Source organism: Zootoca vivipara, chromosome 2 (genome assembly GCF_963506605.1).
Source record: "Zootoca vivipara chromosome 2, rZooViv1.1, whole genome shotgun sequence".
Lineage (NCBI taxonomy): Eukaryota > Metazoa > Chordata > Lepidosauria > Squamata > Lacertidae > Zootoca > Zootoca vivipara.
In genome coordinates this window covers 94,518,955-94,542,158 of record NC_083277.1, presented here as the reverse complement: position 1 = coordinate 94,542,158, position 23,204 = coordinate 94,518,955, and the positions used below count along the sequence as shown (strand labels likewise).

At 43.0% G+C, this 23,204-nt stretch overlaps 2 protein-coding genes across 11 annotated transcripts in view; one reads left to right on the top strand and one right to left on the bottom strand.

The window, feature by feature from the left end:
* Nucleotides 1–441: 441 nt before the first annotated feature.
* On the bottom strand, nucleotides 442–12,837 carry UTP18 (UTP18 small subunit processome component). The gene is made up of 14 exons (XM_035104320.2): nucleotides 12,331–12,837; nucleotides 11,949–12,082; nucleotides 10,752–10,847; nucleotides 9,966–10,045; nucleotides 9,225–9,313; nucleotides 8,307–8,432; nucleotides 7,701–7,875; nucleotides 7,255–7,355; nucleotides 6,605–6,695; nucleotides 4,697–4,820; nucleotides 3,084–3,258; nucleotides 1,483–1,625; nucleotides 989–1,033; nucleotides 442–588 (listed from the first exon to the last, which is right to left on the bottom strand). The coding sequence occupies exons 1-13, from the start codon at nucleotides 12,571–12,573 to the stop codon at nucleotides 1,009–1,011; spliced, it is 1,602 nt and encodes a 533-aa protein (XP_034960211.1). The 5' UTR covers nucleotides 12,574–12,837; the 3' UTR covers nucleotides 442–588; nucleotides 989–1,008.
* Nucleotides 12,838–13,379: 542 nt separating this feature from the next.
* Nucleotides 13,380–23,204, top strand: part of MBTD1 (mbt domain containing 1) — a 46,832-nt gene continuing 37,007 nt past the window's right edge. For 3 of the 10 annotated variants that reach the window (XM_035104327.2, XM_060271891.1, XM_060271888.1), the window contains exons 1-3: nucleotides 13,529–13,622; nucleotides 20,466–20,667; nucleotides 23,061–23,200. In XM_035104327.2, coding sequence (XP_034960218.1) covers nucleotides 13,602–13,622; nucleotides 20,466–20,667; nucleotides 23,061–23,200 — 363 coding nt within the window. In that variant the 5' untranslated portion in view covers nucleotides 13,529–13,601. Of the gene's footprint in view, nucleotides 13,450–13,528; nucleotides 13,623–20,465; nucleotides 20,668–23,060; nucleotides 23,201–23,204 lie in introns of those variants that run through there. The other 7 variants (XM_060271887.1, XM_060271886.1, XM_060271890.1 and 4 more) reach the window with 7 other exon arrangements.

The following is a 23,204-nucleotide window of genomic DNA, read 5'->3' as shown; positions in this document are numbered from 1 at the left end:
TTTAGGTAAATTCCATCAAAAACCAAGTGCTTCAGACTATTGAGGGTGGGTGGATTGCATGTTTGAATGCTCTAGTCATATCTACCCCACCTTTTCCTTCAGTTTTAATGCATCCTGTAAGGCTGTCCTACATAATTTCTCTGCGTGTGTGGATTAGCCCCTACTTTCATGCAATGTGTTCTCTTAAATAACACTGGAGATAGGTAGGTAGCCGTGTTGGTCTGGATCGAAGTAAAATAAAAAAATTCCTTCAGTAGCACCTTAAAGACCAACTAAGTTTTTATTTTGGTATGAGCTTTCGTGTGCATGCACACTTCTTCAGATACAGTGAAGATACTTCTTCACTGTATCTGAAGAAGTGTGCATGCACACGAAAGCTCATACCAAAATAAAAACTTAGTTGGTCTTTAAGGTGCTACTGAAGGAATTTTTTTATTTAACACTGGAGATGTTATGGAGAAATATTAGAGACGAGTTTCTGACAAGTTATTCAAAAGCTATGTATTGCTACAAACACACATACATATAAATGCATCAAGGCAATAAAGAAAAGTTAATCCACTTTCTTAAAGTCACAGGGTACACCATCTGTAGAGAGAAAGTATGAAGAGCAAATCAGCAAATGTTCAAGAAAAAGGCTGCATCCTCCTAAAAGCCAATTAATGTGTAAGTTTATGAACAGTTATATCAGCAAGGATTTAAGCAATGAATAGCACTAGACTAAATGTATAGTGAAAAGATTTACACTTGTTTAAATTTTTATTGTTAATTGTAAACTATGATTTCAGTGTTATCGATTGCTACCCTGGAAAGCCCTTAGTTCAGTGTGCTTCATTCCAAATAAGTGCACACACTTCACTAACCATTAAAATTCAATACAAAGCTCCAATGAACTGAATTTCTTTCTGACTCTGAAATTGTAACAAGGAAATTCAAACTATGTTGCCCGCAATTCTCCAGCAGCATTTCTACTTCAGTTGATATTTACCTCAGTCTAAAGGAATCTGCTTAGAAATCTGAGTAGTGTTTCAACCTGCAAAGTTAAAACAGAGTTAATATGCAATAGTTTGAGATATTCCCAACAACAAGACCACAAAGCACCCTGCTTTAGCTTTCTAAATTATATCACAGTGGTTCTACGTAATATTTTACGACAATGTTTTCATCTAACATGAACATATCAGGGTACAGATTAGCAATGTATGTTTTTAAAAGAGAAAAGGGAAATAAGAATGTGCAAGAAAATTCAAATTGTGCCTAGGTCAGTTAAATTGTAAAAACCTTTTTTATTATGATTAGGTATCAAAGGCAATATACATCTAAACCATACTAAAAGTAGCTACTCTGAATACGACTAACACTAATACTGCCCATTATATTAAATTATGGACAGTATTAGTGGTTATTATAATATAACACAAATCTGAAGAAATCTAAGAGTTAAATATCACCGTAATTGCAGTAGCATGATTTAATACATACCTATACAATAAAGCTTTGCCTTTGCTATTTGCTATGGAAAAATATCCACTTCTGGGTGAGAAGTCCATGGAGTTAGCCAAGTATATGAACTTTTTTCTCAACACCGGAAAATTGGAGAATACAGTAAATGAAGGAATGTGCACCTGCGAAGGCAAGTGGGACAAGGTAATGAAACAGAGGGGGCGGGGTAAGTGAAAGCATACTTCATTGTCATACATAATATTAAAATAAAAAAGTTTCAAACATTAATTTCTACATTTACTCTCAAGACAATAACTCTGAACCCAACAGCTTTATCTTAAGCAAAGGCTTGTGCACAACTAGCAGGATTTCCTAACGTCCCCCTGCCCATTTGCAAGCTACGTACTTTAGAAATTCCCTGAGTTTTGGTACAGAGGAACTCCCAGGATCGGAGGCTGGGGGAATAGGGGGAAACTCCCAGGTGAGAGCTGGGAGGGTTTACTTTTCTGTGTGGAATAAAGGTTAAGGTCTTTTATTCTCTTTCTCTTCTTCCTTTTCTTTTTCTTTTTTCCTATTTTTCTTCTCTAGATTAGTTTGGCTTTATGAAAAGTATTAATAAAAATTTATTATAAAAAAGAAACTTCCCTGTCCAGGATCTTTCTAACTACAGATTTTGCTTATACAGTTACAATTAAAACTACATTGGCCGATGCTCACTATCTCAAAATTTCCCTTGCGGGCTGCCTGTTCCCACACTTGGAGGAAATGAACCACATGATGTTTCCACCAGCTGTGTGACATTAGGTTTTTCTGGAGCTAAAACCCACTTTTCGCCTAAATGGTAGCAATGTGAAAAGCTTTTCTAATATGATAAAATGGATGTTTTGGGGGTTATCTCATTTTCCCGTTCTGAAACAGAAATTGGTAGACTGTGTGCACCTGGTGAAAAGGAAAAGGTTTCCCTATATAAAGCTCCTAAAGTGAGAAATGTTTGCCTCAAACCATAAAGTATAGGCCAGGCACCCCCAAACTGTGGCCCTCCAAATGTTTTGGCCTACAACTCCCATGATCCCTAGCTAACAGGACCAGTGGTCAGGGATGATGGGAACTGTACTCCAAAACATCTGGAGGGCCAAAGTTTGGGGATGCCTGGTATAGGCATTTCTGTCTTTCTGTTGTCATATTTTTGGTAATTTCCCAGAAGACTTACTCAAACTCAAGACATTTTCACTATCCAAGAGCCAGGCAACATGTGTGTCTGTTCTATATATGTGAAAATTACTTGAGCAACTAGGATGTCACAGAATGTTCAGACATGCAAAGCCCTCAATGTGAAGAGGTCAGCAACAGAATGTTGACAAATAACAAAACATCTGTAAAGGGAAATAATAATCACAAGCAGGAGAAAAATCCTCCAGTAAGCTACCTAGTTATAATAGTTATAAGAGGAACTGTTTTTTGTTTGTTTTGCTGAATTAATGCCAGGGGAGATGGACAGGGGATCTCTGTAGGCATGGGAATCCAAGGTTGGGATGCTGAGGAGGACCTTAGGAGCTGAAAAGAACAAGCAAGAAAACTCCAGCTTAAATTGAATTGAATTAATACCTAGCTATTGAATTAAACTTGGGAAAAATTCTTACCAGCTTTACCGCATCATCTACTTTATTAGAAGCAATTGCCAATATTTCAGTGGTGGGACTGAAGGATAACGATGTTGCAGGTGTGACCAAGTTCATTATAGCTTTAAGAGGCTTAGGATTAGTTTCTCTGAGACAATCGTCCTGAGCGTACACATTCACAACTCCAGAACTGGAACTAGAAAAAAGAGTTTGTGGTTTACAAAATGCTTAAACCATAATTAAATTAACTCAGCAACTTATATTCAGGATCCTATGCTTCTCCAGAAATACTGAGCGTCATTTCCTATCAGCTATACTGAGGAAATTTTAAGGCGTAACTACAGTAAAATCTAGGGACACAGGTGGCGCTGTGGGTTAAACCACAGAGCCTAGGGCTTGCTGATCAGAAGGTCGGCGGTTCAAATCCCTGCGTCGGGGTGAGCTCCCGTTGCTCAGTCCCAGCTCCTGCCAACCTAGCAGTTCGAAAGCACATCAAAGTGCAAGTAGATAAATAGGGACCGCTACAGCGGGAAGGTAAACGGCGTTTCCGTGTGCTGCTCTGGTTCGCCAGAAGTGGCTTTGTCATGCTGGCCACATGACCTGGAAGCTGTACGCCCGCTCCCTCGGCCAATAATGCGAGATGAGCGCACAACCCCAGAGTTGATCACGACTGGACCTAATGGTCAGGGATCCCTTTACCTTTACAGTAAAATCTTATTCATGTAAATAAAAAGAGTGCAATTTTTTTTTACTACCTTTATGCTTAAGTTTGTAGAAGGAAGGCTCCATTTGCAGAAAGAGGTTTGACAGCTACAGCCATTCCTAGACTGGGAAAGCCTTGCCACAGCAGTTCATGCATTAAGTGATTTCAAGTAGATTCCTCCAATGCACTCCATGTGGGGCTTTCCTTCTGCTTGCTCTGGAACCTGCAGTTAGTGCAGAATGCTGCAGCACAATTGCTGACTCCTACATATGCTGCAAGAAGCTCACCTGTATCTTAGGGGAAGCAATTAGCTCCAGCCACAGCTCAGAAGTTCCATTTTTAAATCAAGGCAAGCAACATGGCAGCTCTACAGAATTTAAGGGCAAAAAGCTGCTCAATATTTACTCAGTCAGTCTTCCAAGTCATGGATCAACCATGGACTAAAAATAAGATATTTCTGAAGACTACTTTGATAAAGCTTGGAACTTGATCTAAAAAGCATTTGCAATGTGTTAACCCAGGCATCCCCCAACTTTGGCCCTCCAGATGTTTTGGACCACAGTTCCCATCATCCCTGACCACTGATCCTGTTAGCTTGGGATGATGGGAGTTGTAGGCCAAAACATCTGGAGGGCCGCAGTTTGGGGATGCCTGTGTTAACCTGTCATACTGGCAAGTTATTTTGTTGCCATATATGAAGATACACCACTAAATTATTGGTAGATTTTGCCCTCCTCTGAATTTGGCCTCTTATAGCACATTACTAAGAATGTTTACTCAAAAGCAAATCCCACTGAAATCAAGTGGATTTAATATGCTGCAACCTTAGTAACGCATGTTTAAACCCATAATTATCTGACAACTCGTGTCTTCAAAGTAGAGAACCTTCCGGCAGGATCCAAGAAATAAAATATCTTATGCTTCCACTTACCCACATGCCACATATTGGTTGTTTTTGGAGACTGCAATAGATGTACCACGCAAACAACCTTCGTCAGAAAATCTGTTTAGGCATCGTCTGCTTTTTACATCCCATATGAAAACTTCACCCTGAACTGACAGAGAGAAACACATGGGGAATATTTTTTTAGAGGAAGTAATATATGACATCAAAATGCTGGAGTTAAGTGGGGGGAACCTCAGCGAAACTATGAACAACAAGAGCACAGCAAGGAACTCCCTACTTTACTTAAAGATTATAACTATTACATGGTGAGTTTCCATTAAATAGGTACCAGTGGTGCCTCGCTAGACGAATTTAATTTGTTCCGACGGTCAATTTGTCCTACGAAAAATTCATCTTGTGAGGCACCGTTTCCCATGGGAATGCATTAAAAGTTAATTAATGTGTTCCTATGGGCTCCGGGGGAACTGGCGGCAGTGGCGGCGCTTGCTCGCTTGGCTCGTGGAAGGTGGCAACAGCCCCAGAGCCTTGCTGGGCTGTTGCCGCCTGCCTGCCTGCCTTTCCTGAGGCAAGAGAGCAAGGACCGCTGCCGACGGCAGTCCCCGAGCTGAAGCACAGCGGCCGCTTGGCTCGGGGAAGGCAGACAGACAGGCGGCAAGCAAGCGGCCTTCCCCAAGCAAGCGGCCACTGCGCTTCAGCTCAGGGAAGGCAGGCAGGAGCTTCCCTGGGCTGTTGCCGCCTGCCTGCCTGCCTTCCCCGAGCCAGGCAGGCGGCAAAAAGCCCCCGCACCGGAGCGCTTCAGCTGAAGCACGGCGGAGTGGGGGCTTTCGCACCAGCACACTTCGGCTCCGGAGCTGAAGCGTGACGGTGCGAAAGCCAAAAGCTCCTTGCTGTCGGTGGTGGTGGGGTGGCTGTATTTGCGGCGGTAGCAGCGCCAGCGGGTTCGGTGCGGCCTTTGTTCTTCGGGTCCCCATGAGGCTCCCTGTGTGGCGCGCAGGAGATGCGGGATCGGGGGCCTTCGCTTGGGGGGGGGCTCCTTCCCCCTCTTGGGCAGCTAGGGGTGATGGCGACTGCAGTGGCGAGGCAGGCCCCCCAGGATCGTTGCGTGGTGGGAGGTCTCGGGCCACAGAGCTCTGCTCGGCTGTCGGCCGGGCGCCCTCGTCTTCGGCCTGGCGGACCTGCGGGAGGCCTCAGCGGCTCCTCGCTTGCTCCGCCGGACGTTTCCGACGCCCACGCGGTCGCCGCGGGGTCCGCAGCCTGGAAGGCGGTTTTGGGCCTCTAGGCCCAGGGGTTCCGCCGAGTCTCCGGCCGGGCGCACTCAGCCTCGGTCCAGTGGGGTCGCCGGGGGGCCTTCAGTGGCTCCCCGGTTGATCCACCGGGCTCGCTTGGCGCCCGCGCACCGGCAGTTCCGCCGGTTCCGCCGGGCCAGAGGCTTGGCATCTAATAGCATCTTGAGGACCCCTCTGGCATAGCTCACGGACCCCTGGGGGCCCCCGGACCACCTGTTGGGAACCACTGTGCTAGAGGAATACCCTGTACGTTTTGTGATCGGAGGTTTTTATGGCCACGCTTCGCAAGACGAAGCGGCGGCCATAGAAAACCTCGTCGTCTTGCGAGGCAACCTCCGATCGCAAAACCCATTCGTCTAGCAAAAAAATCGTCTAGCAGGGCATTCGTCTAGTGAGGCACCACTGTACTCACATGCATACATCATAAGAAGTAAAAGGCACAACTGTTTCATGGTTTATGGGGAGGTTGTATCGGGTCATAAATTCCAGTTTCATCTGAAGGCACCTTTCTATGGGTCCTTTCTAATCAGAAAATGAGCCAGTGACGATTACTACTGTAACAGCAGCAACAGAGGCTATACAAAGTTCTCCTTTCACTAAAGAACGCACACCTTCAAACAGTGATGCTGCATCTCATCTGACTTACCAGAATGCGTGTAGATTTTGCTGCTATCTGGAGAGAAAGATGATTCAAAAGACTTCCCGTTTATTTTCATGCTCCCAATAAGCTCTTTCGTCTAAAATAGCAATGCAATTGCTGATCAACACAAGTAGTCACAATATCATAAAGTTAAACAGTCTGGTCTCATGAGAGGAATGTGCCCTTCTACAGTCATCATAAAAAGGAAGGGAAGAAAATTTGTAGGATGCAGGTGCACACAAATAAATATTGGCTGATTGTGTTTTCATATATACTGGTATATTTCTTAGTACACCACTGTATTCCCTAGTATGGTGTTCTGTTGCCCTATTTCCCTCCTGTTATTTATGGCTTTCTTCCTTTGGTTTATCTTTGTCCTTCTACAGTCTCCACCACACAACTGACTTACTCATTTATTCAGATGACGTGTTTAATAAAAGACACAACACAAAACTCTAAAGATAACCAACTGCTTAGCTATTAGCCACCACTATTTGGATTTAACAAAATCAAAGTCAATAAATCCACACCATCCCTGTGACCTGTCTGCTGAAATGGCTACTGTTGAGCAGCACAGAAGTTTTGCATGAAGCATAAGACTGCAAAATGCTATGTGGTTCGAAATGCTCATTTTCAGACACAAATGCATATTTTACCTTCATTGTTAACAAGTGCAGATAGCCTGATGTTCCATTAAGGAGCAGGAATCTTCCATCTGGTGATACTTCAAAATTTTTGATAAACTTCTCCTCTAAACCTTAAGTTCAAAAAAGCAATGTGTTATATAGTTCCAGCACACACACACACACACGCAACAAGGCTAACAATTAGCTTATAAATTATGGTTTAATCTGGGTGCTTATTTATAAAGAATAGATGGTTATTTCCTTGAATGTTTATTCTTTTTCTTATAGATGCCATTGTTCCAAAGACAAGGAAGAACACTGGGCACTAGTTCTACTGCCATGCAACACAGTAAGAAGGAATTTAATTACAAATATTTTATGTCTAATTCAGAAAAAACAAAATTATATTTGAGCATTATTCAAATCTACTGAAAATTCAATGTGTACCAAAATATAAGCAAGCGGTAAAACCTCACCTCTGATATGGGTTACAGGAATAATTTTTCCAGCCATCATGTCGTATATATAGAACCGCTTGTTGTGTATGCTAGTTGCAATAACCTGCTCTCCATCAGCACTAAAACGTGCCTTGTACACTGGAAAGCCTTCCAGGTGAATGCTCTGTATCTTTGGATTAGTGATGCCATCCACCTTTAAAGAGAAAAAGATGCATTCATTTTTCACCTCAGAATGGGCAATATTTAAGAGGATTTCTAAAATACAAGTGTAATAATGACTAGCAAATGCCAGTTTGTCTTGAATTTAAATTCCTTGATTTGACGGCAAGCCGGAGCCCCACAGAAACATTGGGCTGCTTCTGCCTGCTACTGCAGATGGAGCTCCACAATAACAAGGAACTCCTTCTGCTTCTATGCAAACAATAGGGATGACCCACTTGCTTCCATGCACTTTTGACTGTTTCCAGTCCTTAAATTTTGGTATTAAATATGCAAATTCAAACCACCCACCCAACCAGCACATAGGTGTCTGAAGCATGTCTCAGCCAATCAGTTCCTTAAAATAGTATACAAGAACACAGAAGCAGAAACGATTGCAGCATATATAAGGTAATTATTCCTCACCTGGAACAGTGATACAGACCGATCAAGCCCAGCAGTCATAACAACTTGAGCAGAAGGATGGAACTGCACAGTTGTCAGTTTTGCATCTGACAGACGTTCATTATTAGCCCACAAGCAGTTTTTCATCTAAAATGCAGAACAGGAACACGTGTGGTTGTTATGAAGCTGCATAACCACTAAGAAACAAGTATAGAAATGAAAAAATCTATGAACTCATGACAGTATCCAACACTGCACAAGCAGCACTAAACTACCCAAATAGGACCCCCCCCCTTCTGCTCCTCCTTGAATACTCCCACAAAAACTGCTCCACAGGGTCCTCCAACCATCTGGAGCAGATTCTGAGAAGGAGGTTCAAGTGTGCAAACACAAATCTTCTGTCCAAGTGAAACAGCAGCTTTGGGCACAACCCTAAGTCTGCACTACTGAAATATATTTCAGCAAATTTGCTACTAGTTCTGTCCTAAGATACATTCAGTGTTCTAGGCAGTTTTCCATTTCCTAGTTTAGAGATGCATTACCGATCCTAATTTTCCAAAATCAAGATGTATTCAACTCTGTGCAAGTGGTGTTCTGCTCACAGCTGGAACTTCCTCTTCTCACACTTCCCTAAAATCTGCTCCAGATGGTCCTCCAACCTCCTGAAGCAGATTTTGAGGGTTAACAGCGGGCTTGCAGGAGAGGAGAGGAGAAAATTCCCAATGATTTTTTTTATTTTACTGTTGAAGCTCTACATGATAACTTTTTCATCATACTTAAAACTTTTGTCAACTAAATATTCAAAATATGAAAATGCTTTCAATGTGTTGTATGAAGTGTCTCTTGAAACCTGTTGTTTTTCTCATTTTTAACAGCTTTAAAGCCTATGAATTCTAATCACAAACACATTGTGTGCATGAAAAGGAAAGATGGCTTTACCTGTAAAATGCCTCTTGGTAAGGAGTCTGACACTGTCACGAAATTGCCTGTCTTGTGCATTAGTTCATCCTCTTCATCTTCGCTGTCATCTTAAAAAGAAATTATTTCAAACATTGTATTGTTTTATCTGTGCAACCATATGAAAAGTGGCGACATAAGCTAAATGCTATATATGAAAAGAAGTCAGAACTTATTCAGTATACAGTCATAAACTCTGCTCCTGGTCCCTTAGAGCAGCTTGCAACCGTCAGTAGCAAGACAGTCTGCGTCCTCAGGTAAACAATATAAAACAGAGTAGGCAGCCTTCAGGGTTGCGTGATCTACTTTGTTTTTTACTTGAACCTTGAAGGCAACCAAACTGAAGCCAAGTGCAAAATAAGAATTGCTTAAAATTCTCAAGGATCACAACTGGAATCAGATGCAAAATAAGCAGTTAAAGAAAATAAGAGTTAAGGAATGGGATGCGCAACCCAGGAAACTGGGAACCAAGCAGCCATGTTCTTACACACAAACACCCACACTACACTTGAGGAGAAGCCAACTCCCTGTACTACTCCTTTTATGGCCAATGGATGAGGCCAAGTTGGTCTTCCCCTTGCCATGATGCTCTTCCTACATAAGTCCATGCGAGACTTCCTTGATCAGAAGTCCCAAAAACTTTCTCTGCAGAACATGTGCACAGGATTGCATCTTAATTACTTTATCGACTTTGGTTCATGCTATGGAAAGTCCCACATTTACCTTCATCTCTGGCTTTTCTTGCTTTCTTCTTCCTATCCCTCTGTGCCCAGGAAGGGGTTGCTCCCATTGCGCTCTGAAATCTAAGGAAGACGAATCTTTACTTCACCCACAACTGTTACTTAAGACACAACCTTATTCATTGAGGTAAGTAAAAAACAACTAAGTAAATACGCCAGACAATTTTGAAAGATGGGTGAAAGAATGATGATGAGCATTAAATATCTGATGAAGAGAGGGATGCAGGGCAAGAAACCCTTAACAGACAGCCTTATAGTCTCTCTCTCTCTCACGCACACACACACACACACACACACACCCCCCTTGTGATGCAAGAGCAGATGCAAGCTGTTTAAAGGATGGACTGTGAAGGAAGAAAAACATTTTCCTCAACCCTCCCCACCTCTCGCACGTAACCCTCTCACTATGACAATAAATAGGGAAGTGCTTTTGTCCAAGCACCCCAGCCATTTCTGCCTTTCATTTTCCAGTTCAATTTGAATCATCCTTGCCATTTCCCCTTTTCTCAATATTAAGCAGTAAAACTTCATAGCTGCATAAAGAAAATTCATTTATTTATTTATTGCATTTTACTATGTAATAAATATAGACATCTTCAAAAATTCAAATTAATTTAGAAATTGTCTGTTTTGAGAAAACACATATAGGAAGGCCTCTTCAAAAATGAGGTTATATGCTAACATTTTATCATGCCAATTCAAATAAATAATCAAAAATTAATTTTTCTTAAGATGGTTGCCTCTTGTCCATGTTACCATTAACACTCACTGTTCTTGAAGTCTTCTTTGAAGTTTTTCCTTTGTAAGCTTCTTTTCTGCATCACTTTTCATCATGTTTTTTCGATATCGATGGGTCATGTCAATTCTAGGAGAAAAACGTCACATGATAAATTTGTACAGTTCTGTAAAAATATTAATTTTACCAAGATGATCACTTTACAAATTAAAGGAAGTGAATAGCTTATATTTTGAAACAGTGGCATGTAGTTCATGTTATATAGTAAGATTACATAGTAGAGTCAATGTGATGGAGCGGTTAAGAGTGTCAAAGTAAGCCTGGGAGATAAAGGTTCAAACCCTCACTCAGCCATGAAACTCACTGAGTGACCATAAATCAAATACTTCCTCTTCCTAACCTACTTTATATGATTAGCATGGGGGAGAAATGGAAAAAAAGTTTACAGTATTTTAAAATCAGCTACAGTGGTACGTCAGGTTACAGATGTTTCAGGTTACAGACGCTTCAGGTTACAGACTCAGCTAACCCAGAAACAGTACCTTGGGCTAAGAACTTTGCTTCAGGATGAGAACAGAAATTGCACGGCAGTAGCACGGGGCCCCATTAGCTAAAGTGGTACCTCAGGTTAAAACCAGTTTCAGGTTAAGAACAGACCTCCAGAACGAATTAAGTTCTTAACCCGAGGTACCACTGGATAAGATTCTAGTATTTCCAAAGCTCTTAAAAAGTGGACAGCCTGGCAATATTTTGTAAAAACTTGCAGAAAGTACACATGTTAACATCTTCACTCAGAATGAATGGTTAAGATGATGGGTGGTATCCAATTGTGCACTGATGCAATGGACTTCCACTTGTGCAAAGGTGACTCTCCTTCAACCTGCAGTCACCCAAAATCTGCTCTGGAGGATTGGCAATCCCTCCAGAGCAAAGTTTGGGGGACACATAGGGACCCACATGGGGAAAGAGGGAAAAGCTAAGGTACAATACGTCTGCTGATGCAACTCTTGAGCTTGCACTCACAGGATGTAAGATGCTTACACCCCAATCCTACATATGTTAGGTTGAAGACAAGCCTCACAGAGTTCAATGCAACTTGCTTACAACTACAGCTTTGCTTCACCACACTCAATTCACAAGTCAATTTACACCAGGTGCATTACACATCAAAGTAAACCCCTAACCATGAATTACTGTGACATGCAAACATAGCCTATGAGTGCTGCTTACATTTCCTCAACTTCATCATCTTCATCCACCCATGCTGGTTTTTCAGATGGAAGAAAGTTGTCTTCTGTTTCATTCTCCACTTCCGAGTCATCAGATTCTCCTTCAAGGAGATTCCCACTGAGCACGTCGCCGACCTTAAAAAAAGAAACTTTTTTTAATCTTAGAATTTAAAAACATGTTACAGATTGCCACCAAGGAATCTTTAAAAATTCCTACAAACTTATTACTGTTAATTCTCAGCAGCCCGGGCAGGGATGTGAGGCGCATAACAAGAAGAGAAAGCTGGTGGAAAGAACCATTATCCACTAAATACCGTGATGCTGATGATTGCTATCCAGTTGGGGCGGGAACGGGGGACCAAAACAGGCTTCTCGCCTAATACCTGCGCCAGCGGGCGTTGCAGACGCTGCAGGTCGTCGTCTCCTTCCTCCACGTCCCCAAACAGCAGCTCCTCAAGGCCACGCTCCGCCGCGGGCTTCTCCGCCACGAGAGCCAAGTGCTGAGCCCGACGGATCTCCTCCGCGGCAGTCGCCATGTGGACGCCTCCCTCAAGCCGCCCTTTTCCGACCCGAGGCCGCTTTCTGCCCTTCGACGCGCCTCGCCTACCCTCAGCACTCGCCTCCATGCTGCCTCTGCCTAGTTCAGGACCACAAACCGGAAGCGGAAAGGCCCGCACGTTCGCGTCACGTAAACCGGAAACGCCCTTCACGCTCAGTTACTATAGAGAGGCACGCTGGGAGAAACACGTCCACCCTCCCGCCACAGGACTCAATGAAGCCACCGTGACGCCGCTGGTCCCCCTGAATGAACATGCGATGTAAACAAACAGATCAGCAGAGAGATACGCGGACTGACGGGCCTTTCTGCGCGAGCTCCTCACCCCTCCCCACCCCAAGACAAATGGAGACCGGAATAATACGATCTGCGTAACACTTGTCTTTTTCTCTATGTCTATGTCTCCCCCCACTCCGTCCGGTTCCCGTGAGAAGCATTGCCACGTGACCTCCCTAGCCCCGCCTCCTTTTCACATGACCTCAATGTTTCAGTGTATTCCCCCCTACACACACTTTCCCCCATTTCCCCCCTCATAAGAACCGCTCTATAGGCGGTCTGTTCCATCACTTATAAAACTGGGGGGGCAGGTGAAAGCACCTTTTTTAAAAAAAGATTAACGTCTCCTCAGTTGAAGGCAAACTGAGACGGAGATAAGCTTCCCATCAGATCTCTAGCCGTTCGCGGCCACCGCTTTCACGCTGCGACTGCGACCGTACTCTGTTCCCGTCGCCTCTCCCCCCCCCTCTTCCGCATCATAGTTCAGGCCGCCAGCCGCGTACGGCGAGCGAGGGCGATCCAAACAGCGAGGGGGCCAATGGGAGCGCGCCGTGGGTTAGGGCCGTACTACGCGTGCGCAGTGCGGTTATGCTAATGTTGTTGATATTCTGGGGCTTGGAGTTGAATGTCTTTTCTCTCTCACACTCTGCGCTCTTCCCTCCAGTTTAAAGTGAGAGGCTGAACTTTCCTCCTCCTCCAACCTGGCTCTGCCCCTCGGAAAGGGGAGGGGGAGAGTCCGGGGGGTGGGGGCTGAGCCCAAGGGGGCGGGAGGGGGGGAGGAGGAGGTGAGCGGCGGCGGCATCCTTTACCCATGAGGGCCTGATGGAAAACACAAAGGACCTGGTGAGTAGCGCAGAGCCGCCCCCCCCCCCGGGGGGGTCGAGGGAGGCAGAGGCAGCGGCCAGCACCGGACAGGGCAGAAGGCTTCGGCTTTGGGGCGGGGTGGCTGACCTGAGAGGCTTCAGGGGGTCACGCCGCTTTGGTTTCCCTTCCTGAGGGGATGGTTGGGGGGTACCCACGCGAGAAATGGTCTGGGGAGCAGCGTTGGATTCTATGTCGTGTGGGAGGGAAGTTAGCAGCAGTGCCGGGCTGAGAAATGCAACTCTAGGCAGAGAGGAGGGTGGGATGTTCTGCGAGAAATGCTGCTCCGTTTAAGCTACCTCTTCTCCAGCTGCCCCGACCCACCCACCCACGCTTTCTTACTCACACCTCCCCCCCACTCCCCAGCAACATGTGCAAAAGTGGCGGGGACTTGAGAGAAACTTCTGCCTCCTGTCGGAGTGCGAGTGGTTCATTCATCGATGCCTCTTCGAGGTTTCCAGCGTCCCTTCCGCGTTCCGTTGCGTGCTATGTGTGCTGTGCAAATAACTCGATACCTCTTTTTGTGCGTGTTGGTACCTTGGCCAGTACTGTACTGCGGCTCCAGCATTGCCCTAGTAGTTTAATGATCAAAAAGCGAGGAGATTTTGTGCCTCACTGAGCATCTTGTATATATGCTTTGCAAGGGGGTGTGGAGAACAGTGTTCAACAAACATTTCATTTGATTGTTTTTAGAATGTGAATGTGGCCTTTGAAAGGATAGAGGAAATGTTTAGGTCTGCCAATGTTCAGTAGTGTAGAAGAGAAAACCTAGTAATCCAGGAAATGCCATGATGAGCCTTGGTTCTATTTCTTTATTTTCCTATCATCCTTGCTACTTTTCCTCCCCTGACATTCACACTAATCTGTAGGATTCTGCAACCAGCTTTGTTGCATACAAGCCTTCTGGAGCAGAAAGCAAATGATTCAGTTTTACCTTTCTCAGGGAAAGCTTTCAAAATTAATGTTATAATGAGGACTTTAAAGAGAAATTGCCAAATTAAGATATGCCGAATGCTGACAATAATAAGTTTTGCTGGATAAAGTACGAAAGATGTAACTTTTTCATTTAAAATGCATTGACTTGAGTGCATTATATTTGTGACGTTGAAATGCTGATATCAGCATAAAGTCACATTTCCTTTGTTAAATGTGACTTATTTGTAATTAAACTTAAAGTACAGAACATTCTGTTACTTATATAAAACCAGTGTGGTGTGTTGGAGTAAGACCTGGGATACCAGGGTTCAAATTACCTCTTAGCCATGAAGCCCAGTGAGTGACTTTGGGCCAGTCACTGCCTCTTAGCCTAGTTTATCTCACAAGGTTATTGTGAGTATGAAATGGAGAGAGGGAGTACAATTTATGCCACTTTGAGCTCATTGGAGGGAAGTGGGATATTAACTTAGTAGCAATAATAAGTAAACATTGAGCCGTATTTTAATGTGTGTGTTAAGAGATACAGTAGTTTTAAAAGTTTTTCATTTGGGACAATGTTGCTTTGGACACTGCTGATGCAGGGCTTTATTCTCAAACTTTTTAGCACTTTCCTCCTTAACTTTCCATTATGTATCCAGACTAAACACCTTTATTGTCTTAAGGCAGTCTTCCCCAGTCTGATACCCTCCAGATGTTGTTGGACTACAGATCCCTTTATCCCTGATTATTAGCCATGCTGGCTGTGGTTGATGGGAATTGTAATCCAAAACATCAGGAAAGCATTGGGTTGGGAAGGCTGTCTTAAATGATGTGTGCGGCTTTGTCTTGCCTTTCCACAATACTTGATTGGGCTTTAATAGGGATACTCATGTGCATGTATACTAACTACAGGTATTGCTTCAGTCTCCTGCCCCCATTAATTTGTCCATTGTTCTCTATTCTGCCCGTTGTGCATGGACTGTATACCAGAACGTGGTAGCATGTCTGTCTTGCAAATCTTTTACCATACTTCCTTAAAGAGAGTATAAGCAAATGCCTTTCAACAGCTTCTGAATGCATAGCTATTGGAGGGAACACTGTGTTCTCGATGTTGTGTTGCCAGTTAACGTGAGATAGCGTTTGGAACTTACAGACCTGGCTGGTCCCCTATGTGAACTAATAATGCTTTCTAGAATAGTCCCAAAGCCTTCTGTAATGTATGTTGGTTCCTTGACAGATCTGTTGATATGGAAAGTGCTCACTGAGGGTAAAAGTTCTGAAAACTGCTGGATTAATGTATACTGGAAGACAACTGGGTCATACCTTCTGCTATCACTGTTGGTACTACAACACACAACAACATGTGCATTTAATCTTATGGGCCAATCATGCAACCTGCTGCACTAAAAATATGTTTGTAGGATAAGGACCAATTATTCTGTGGCTGCAGTTCTTAAAACAAATTTTTATTGGCTTTACTTTTTATACAAATACAAGAACCATTAAACACTTATGCAGCAGTGCATCTAATTGTGTTTTTTCTATCCATTGACTTTAACATGAGCTTACACATTCAACATTCAAACATATTACTTAATGTAATCGCTCCACTTAAAATATTGAGCTGTTAGAATAACAATGTCTTGATTTTTGTCATTAACATAGCTAAAGAAAAGGGTCCACATTTATTGGAAGGTGTCTCTTTTCATTAAGCCTTTAATTGTCCTCTAGTGTCTGGTGAGATGCTCAGACATTGCTTCACTCCAGATATTATTTTTCCAAATGTTCAGATTTATTTCAGTCTGGTTCTCTCATTATTGAGCTATCACTAATCATGCTGCGGTCAGTAAGAAGTCTACTAGTTATCTGTAGTGAAGGGTGGAGCCCAAGTCTATGTCCAAAGATAGTAGGGCTAAGGTAGGATTTGAAGAAAGAGGTTGGCTTGTAATTGCGGATATAATAGAGAATATTGCAAAAGTTCCCACCAAACATGAATAAACCAAGTTTTCCATAACCATTCCAACATAAAGAGCAAAAGGAGGGATTCATTTTTGCCAGCCTGACTGTCATCCAGTGCCAGTGTAGGCTTCCTGTAAGCAAGAAATTGTTTTTTGAGGGGTGGGAATGGCCCAGAGACCTCATTTGTGATCTCCAATTGGGTGGCCTAATTCTGATTCCCATACAATTTGAAGCCCTCCAGCACCCCCTGCTTCATTAACTAATACCGGTAGATTGTTGCATATAGGGAAGCAGCACCCTTCAGGTCATATGCTAGTTACAGCTGCATTGTTATAATCTGTAATGATTAGCTATGGCTGTGAGACAGCAATGAGTTATTACTTTGACTTGTCAGTTGGTTGTTGTAGCAATGTAAAAATTGAGGTCATTGACAAATGTTGCCTAAAGTCAGTGCACGAAGCTGTTCTTTGATATGAGCTAGGCAGAAAAGAGGTGTTTACAGATGGGGTAGGGAACTGCTTGTCTGCATGACATTACAGAAGACTTTTCGCCAATGTTGAAGATATCTATGTTGGTGCAACATTATATGCATAACGTTTAGCAAATGATTATGTTGAAGTTGCTATTGATAGGAATGGATGAGCTGTTGCTACAATTGATTCATATCAAAAACATTTTGTGCATCCTCACAGTCACACATAGCTTTACAACTTAAGTTTCTCCTGACTCTTTCTTGTTCTTCAGATTGCAAGTGCCTTGGGATGAGGATGGATTTATTTATTTAGAACATTTATTGGCTGCCCAAGCAACAAAGTCCTCTGGGTAGTTCACACAGAATACAATTTAAACATTGATTTTTAGTGTTTTAATTAATCATTCCCTGTCCTTCAAAACTAGAACTAGCAGCATAACAGCATTTAAAAACATATTGCTCTTCTTTGCCAGGACTTGTTAGATCCCTGAAATGTTTAAGCTGTAAGTTAAACTAGAAAGGATTGTAGTTTGTGGCCATAATAGTTTTTAAAAGTGGGCAATCATTGCAGCATATATTTAAGTAACTGTAAAAGTTACGCTGCAAATGTAATCAAGTTATGTGGTGCCTTAACTGCACTTGGGATAGTGGTTTCTAGCTCTCTCTCTTAAGTTCTCAGTGCCATGCTGCTATGCAAACTTGCCACCTAAGATGAATAAAATTTCAGTGGGTGATCATCACAGAAACACTAGTACTTCTTTAAAATTATAGTGGAAATTATGGTAGAAAACATATTATGTATGTAACGTGGATGGATGTTTCTAATTTTGTGAATGTCCAAATATGTAATTTTTTCAGGCTCTCCATCTCCTGACAAAATTTGTGACTTTTGCTGTTGAACATTGTATTTACTTATCCTTCCTCACCCTACAAATTATGCAAGTTGCTGTGTGAATGTCAAGTACTCATGTGTCATACAGTCATTATGTTTCCACAGGCTCTTCTGTCATCCCAGTAGCACATATGAGCAATTCAAGTCTGCATGACTATACTTTGCAGGTTGCAATCACTATATTTTTATCTTAATGATGCTCAGGTGTCTAATAGTCATAAGCAGTATAATAGTTATGGGACAGAGATAGCTTTGGTTGCCTTGGTGGATAACTTACGCTGGGAACTGGACAGGGGGAGTGTGTCCCTGTGGATTCTGCTGGACCTCTTGGTGGCTTTCAAAGCCATTGACCATGGTAGCCTTGCTGGGATAGGACTTAGAGGCCCTGTTTTACAGTGGTTCCATTCCTTCCTGGAGGGGCCAACGCAGATGTTAGTGCTGGGGGACTCTTGTTTGACCTTCGCTGTTGGCTTGCGCAGTCCCTCAATGTTATGTTTTGTCCCTCATGCTATTTAACATTTACATGAAACCACTGGGAGAGGTAGTCCAGAGTTTCAGGGTTCAGTGTCACCAGTATGCGGATAACACTCAGCTCTATTTCACCTTTCCACCTAAATCCAAGGAAGCTGTCTTGATTCTAAACTGGTGTCTGTGATCAGTAATGGACTGGATGAGGGTGAGCAAATTGAAATGTAATCTAGGCAAGACATACCGGTAGATGCTCTTGGTCAGTCAGAAGGCATAAGAGGGAACAGAGATTCCACCTGTGCTAGGTGGGGTAGCACTCCGCTGAAGACACAGATTTGCAGTTTGGGCATGCTCCTGGACTCAGCTGTGATCATGTTCGCTCAGGTTTCTTTGGTGACCAGGAGTACATTTGCACAGTTAAAGCTAGTGTGCTAGCTGTGCCTGTTCCTTGAGATGTCTGATTTGACCACAGTGACACAAGCCTTAGTTACATTCCGTTTGGAATACTGTAATGCCCTCTTCTTGGGAATGCCTTTGAAAAGTGTATTGCTCTAAATGTTGGGCATTCAAATGCTGCTGATAGGTCTGGAACTGTTATGGGTGGAAGACGCTATTTTTCAGTGGTCTGCTCCTTCCTAATTGCTCAGTATTAGATGGTAGCATTTGATGACTTCTGTTCAACTATATACCTACTGTATATCATAAGGAACTACCGGTACTTTGTCCATTCTGCCATTGAATGGGATTGTCTGATTTATGGATTGGGGTGCTAATTGATATGTGGATGACATCTGGAATTTTTATTTTATTTTTACAACGATTTCAGGAGTAGCATTTGTTTTAGCAAATGAAATGTGTAGCATGATCTGCAGCATGCAAGGGATATCTCTTTAGTAATGGCATTCTGAGATTGCGCATGGTAGAGCAGCCATTCACATAAAATCTAACTTTTGTGATGCTTGTTTTATTCTATCTCTGTCAGTTGCCATGGAAGTGTTTCTATGACAAATCATTAACTTTATGGGAATAGTCTACTTCAAAGACTGAGAATATGTGACGGAAACAGATGAGGGGTGGGTTGTGCTTAGTGGCTAACAAAAGGGGGGAAATGGACCCTAGAAGTTGCAAAGAAGAACAATGATACACTCTGGCTCTGGCTTTTCTCTCTAGTTTTGGTGTGAAATGAGAATATACCACAGAAAAGCTCCACAGTTTTCTGAAGAGAAAAGGGTAGGTCAGTGAGCTCAATTCTCTTCTTTGGGTTGTTACGTGGGGTTGCATCAAGTGTGGTGTAGTGGTTAGAGCAGGCATCCCCAAACTGCGGCCCTCCAGATGTTTTGGCCTACAACTCCCATGATCCCTAGCTAACAGGACCAGTGGTCGAGGAAGATGGGAAATGTAGTCCAAAACATCTGGAGGGCCGAAGTTTGGGGATGCCTGGGTTAGAGTGTCGGACTAGGACCTGGGAGACCCGAGTTCAAATTTCCACACAGCCAAGAAGCTCACTGGGTGATCTTGGACCAATCACTTGGTCTCAGCCCTAGCCTACCTCAGCTAATGTATGCTGCCTACTGGTTAGCCAAAGGTGGATGAACTGTTGATAAACAATGCTGGGTATACCAACACATGATAAACTTACCCTTGAATTCTACAAAGACTATTGAGGACTTTGGTGGGATATTTGAAATCTGTAACTTCAGGACTGATGCATTCTGCAGAGAAGCTATCGAACCAACGTAGTTTTTGTATAGCTCATTGCTTTACATTTGCCTATCTGTAAAGCAACGTAAGTGCTCCCCTGTGATTTCTACAATGGAATATATATAAGGGTAATAAATTAAATGCTTGTGTTTGGTTGTTGAACATAATTTTGTTGGGTGCTCATCCTGAATATTGCTTTGTGTAGTGCAAAGTCTTTCATTTTTAGTTACATAGCATTGCATCTATGTAACATTTGCGAATTGCTTTTCATTTTGTCTGTCTACATGTGTTGTTTCTCTGTGATTTGAGATTATATAGTATGGATCTTCCACACTCAGTGGAAACCTGTTAAAATGCTGAAATATCTCTTTGATACCCTTTTGTTGAGAGGTTTTAACATTTTAGCTTCTCTTTTTAGACTGAACATTCTTCAAGATCTGAAAGGAAGAGACGTGACTCGTTCGGGATGTTTGATGGTTATGATAGCTGTAGTGAGGATACCAGTAGTAGCTCAAGCTCTGATGAGAGTGAAGAGGAAGTTGCACCCTTACCCTCAAACCTCCCAATTATCAAGAACAATGGACAGGTCTACACATATCCAGATGGCAAATCTGGCATGGGTGAGTGCATGATTTTTCAGTGGAATGCTAAATCAAATGACCATTTCATATTTCTAAAAGTGTGCTTAAGTCCTAACAAAGTGCGTGCATGATTCCTTCCTTTAGGATGCTTACAGGAAAATGTACAGAGTCTGATACATTCAGGAAGAAGGGGACATCACCACACCTAAAAACTAAAGAGATATTTGCTTGGATCCATAGTTCCCAAAGGTGGTAATTGACTACACTCACTCAGAGAAGGCTTACTGAAATTAATGGATCTAACTTAGTCATGTTCAGTAATTTCAGTGGATCTGCTCTGAGTAAACTTGAATATCACCCCCTGAGTTCCCCTCACAGGGCATTCTCACTGGAGAAGAGGAGGAGGTGAATTCCGTCCGTTCCTGCATCTTATTGCAGACACTGAAGAGTTGCTCTGGTGGCTTGTGGGACCATCTTGAACAGTGTTGAGGTGCTCCTGGGGGAAAAGGAAGCAGCAACAATTGTCGCCTTCCCTTCCTCCAGTGGGAGCCTGTACTGAATCTCAATCCCTTCCATTTGTGGAAGTTGCACCCTGGATCCAGCCCATTGGAGAGGTGGCACACACTCCTCTACCAAGGAAGCCACAAGCTAGGCCATCCATTTCTGCTGAAATCTTCCCAAGCCATGCTCCAGATTTCATCTCCATGTCCATGCATGCAAAGTTCACAAAAATTGATACAGAAGAAGTTCTAATCCCAGTTGGGATAGTAGGGGGCAAGATAAGAAAAGAAGAGCAAGATTTGGGATGAGGGAAGCGTGTGTGTGTGTGTGTGTGTGTGTGTGTGTGTGTGTGTGTGTGTGTGTGTTGCCTTTTATCTGAGGATCCCAGGGTGGGTGACAGTATAAAACTCAACAATACATAACATAGTAACAAACAAGACAATAACACACCCCAGCTATTTAAATGCTTACCTGTTTTTTATGAAATCAAATGTTTCAAGTAACCGTTTCTAGTGCAGTATGCACTATTAGGGCTTGGCAATACTGTATCTGGTTTTCAACAACGTGATATATCATCAGCTCAACATCGTGTTCAACAACGTGATAGACCAGTTGAACTATGTAGAGGCAAATATACCTGCAACTGTTGCTACTTTGGGGTCTAAAACTGATACATGTTTACTTACCTTTAACATATTGTTACAACTGTTACTTTATAGCAGTGTTTCTCAACCTTTTTTGGGCCAAGGCACACTTGTTCCATGAAAAAAATCACGAGGCACACCACCATTAAAAAAGTTAAAAAATTTAACTCTGTGCCGCCCTATATTGACTATATAATTATGACTGTAAGAAACACTTGCCAATTGCTGTGTTGGTTGCAATCTCCTGTAATAAGGCTTCACAAGCCGCTGATTTCTCTGCCAGCACAATCCTTTGCTCAGCAAGTTTCAGGTTGAGCTCATCCAGCCAGCTTCTTTAAGTTTGTCTAAAACCACCCTCCCGTGGTGGTGGCTGTTGAGAGCTGCGCTCGCCCCGCATCGTGACCCGGCGATGCAAATCGCCCTTCTCGTCGCGGCACGTCGCGGCACACCAGCCAGCATCTCGCGGCACACTAGTGTGCCGCGGAACAGCGGTTGAGAAACGCTGCTTTATAGTACAGAGCAACAGGGGCATCAGGAATCATAAGAGAAGTGATCACCTGCTTTCCCAACACCACAATTTCTTTTACAAAGCACACACATACATCATATGATTCACAATATTTCACCGTGTCAGATACTATGAAACCATTATCACAATGCAGACCGCAAACCAGTTTTGGATGATACATCAATACATTGCCCAGCCCTACTGTTTGTATCATACTTGTGGAGGATGCTTCACCCAATTTTGGAAGGGTTCGCCCCTCAGCCTGCATATTGAGTACAGGACCCTGACTCTCCTGGAAGCCTTTATGGAGGGCTGCTGGGGAGAAGTGAGAGAAGGAGCAGGGAAGTCAGCTTTTGCCAGCCTTCTTCTGTGGGTTAGATCTGGAGAAAAGCACATTATGTGCAAATAAGTAAATTGTTTGGAATATTCAAACTTCTGGACATACTTTTTTGTACAGTGGAAGTGGTAGTTCATTCTCTTCAACAGAAATGAATCTCCCATGTCAAATTAAGGAAAGAGGGAGAGAAAGAAGTCCAAGAGAGAAACCTGTTTAGAATCTACATACAAGCTATTAAATATCTGATTGATTAAGGATTGTATTATAAATATAATATATAATGCATATTTATATTTGGGGTGTGTCTAAGTGTTGATAGCCAACACACAGCTTGAGTTGACTATCTTCTATGTGGACTGCAAAGAGCCATGGCTGCTTGACAATGAATGTGGCACTTTATAGTATAGATGTAATACATTGGCCATCTTTCTCCCTTTATTAGCTACCTGTGAAATGTGTGGGATGGTTGGTGTCAGAGATGCCTTTTACTCTAAAACCAAGCGCTTCTGCAGTGTTTCCTGCTCAAGAAGTTACTCATCGAACTCTAAGAAGGCCAGCATTCTGGCCAGACTTCAGGTAACGGTAC

Coding starts and splice junctions, on each gene's coding strand:
- UTP18 (XM_035104320.2), bottom strand. CDS start 12,573: ATGGAGGCGAGTGCTGAGGGTAGGCGAGGCGCGTCGAAGGGCAGAAAG. Junction 4,821..6,604: donor CAAAATCTACACGCATTCTG/GTAAGTCAGATG, acceptor TCTCTCTGTCAG/TTCAGGGTGAAGTTTTCATA. Junction 1,034..1,482: donor GGCAAAGCTTTATTGTATAG/GTATGTATTAAA, acceptor TTAACTTTGCAG/GTTGAAACACTACTCAGATT.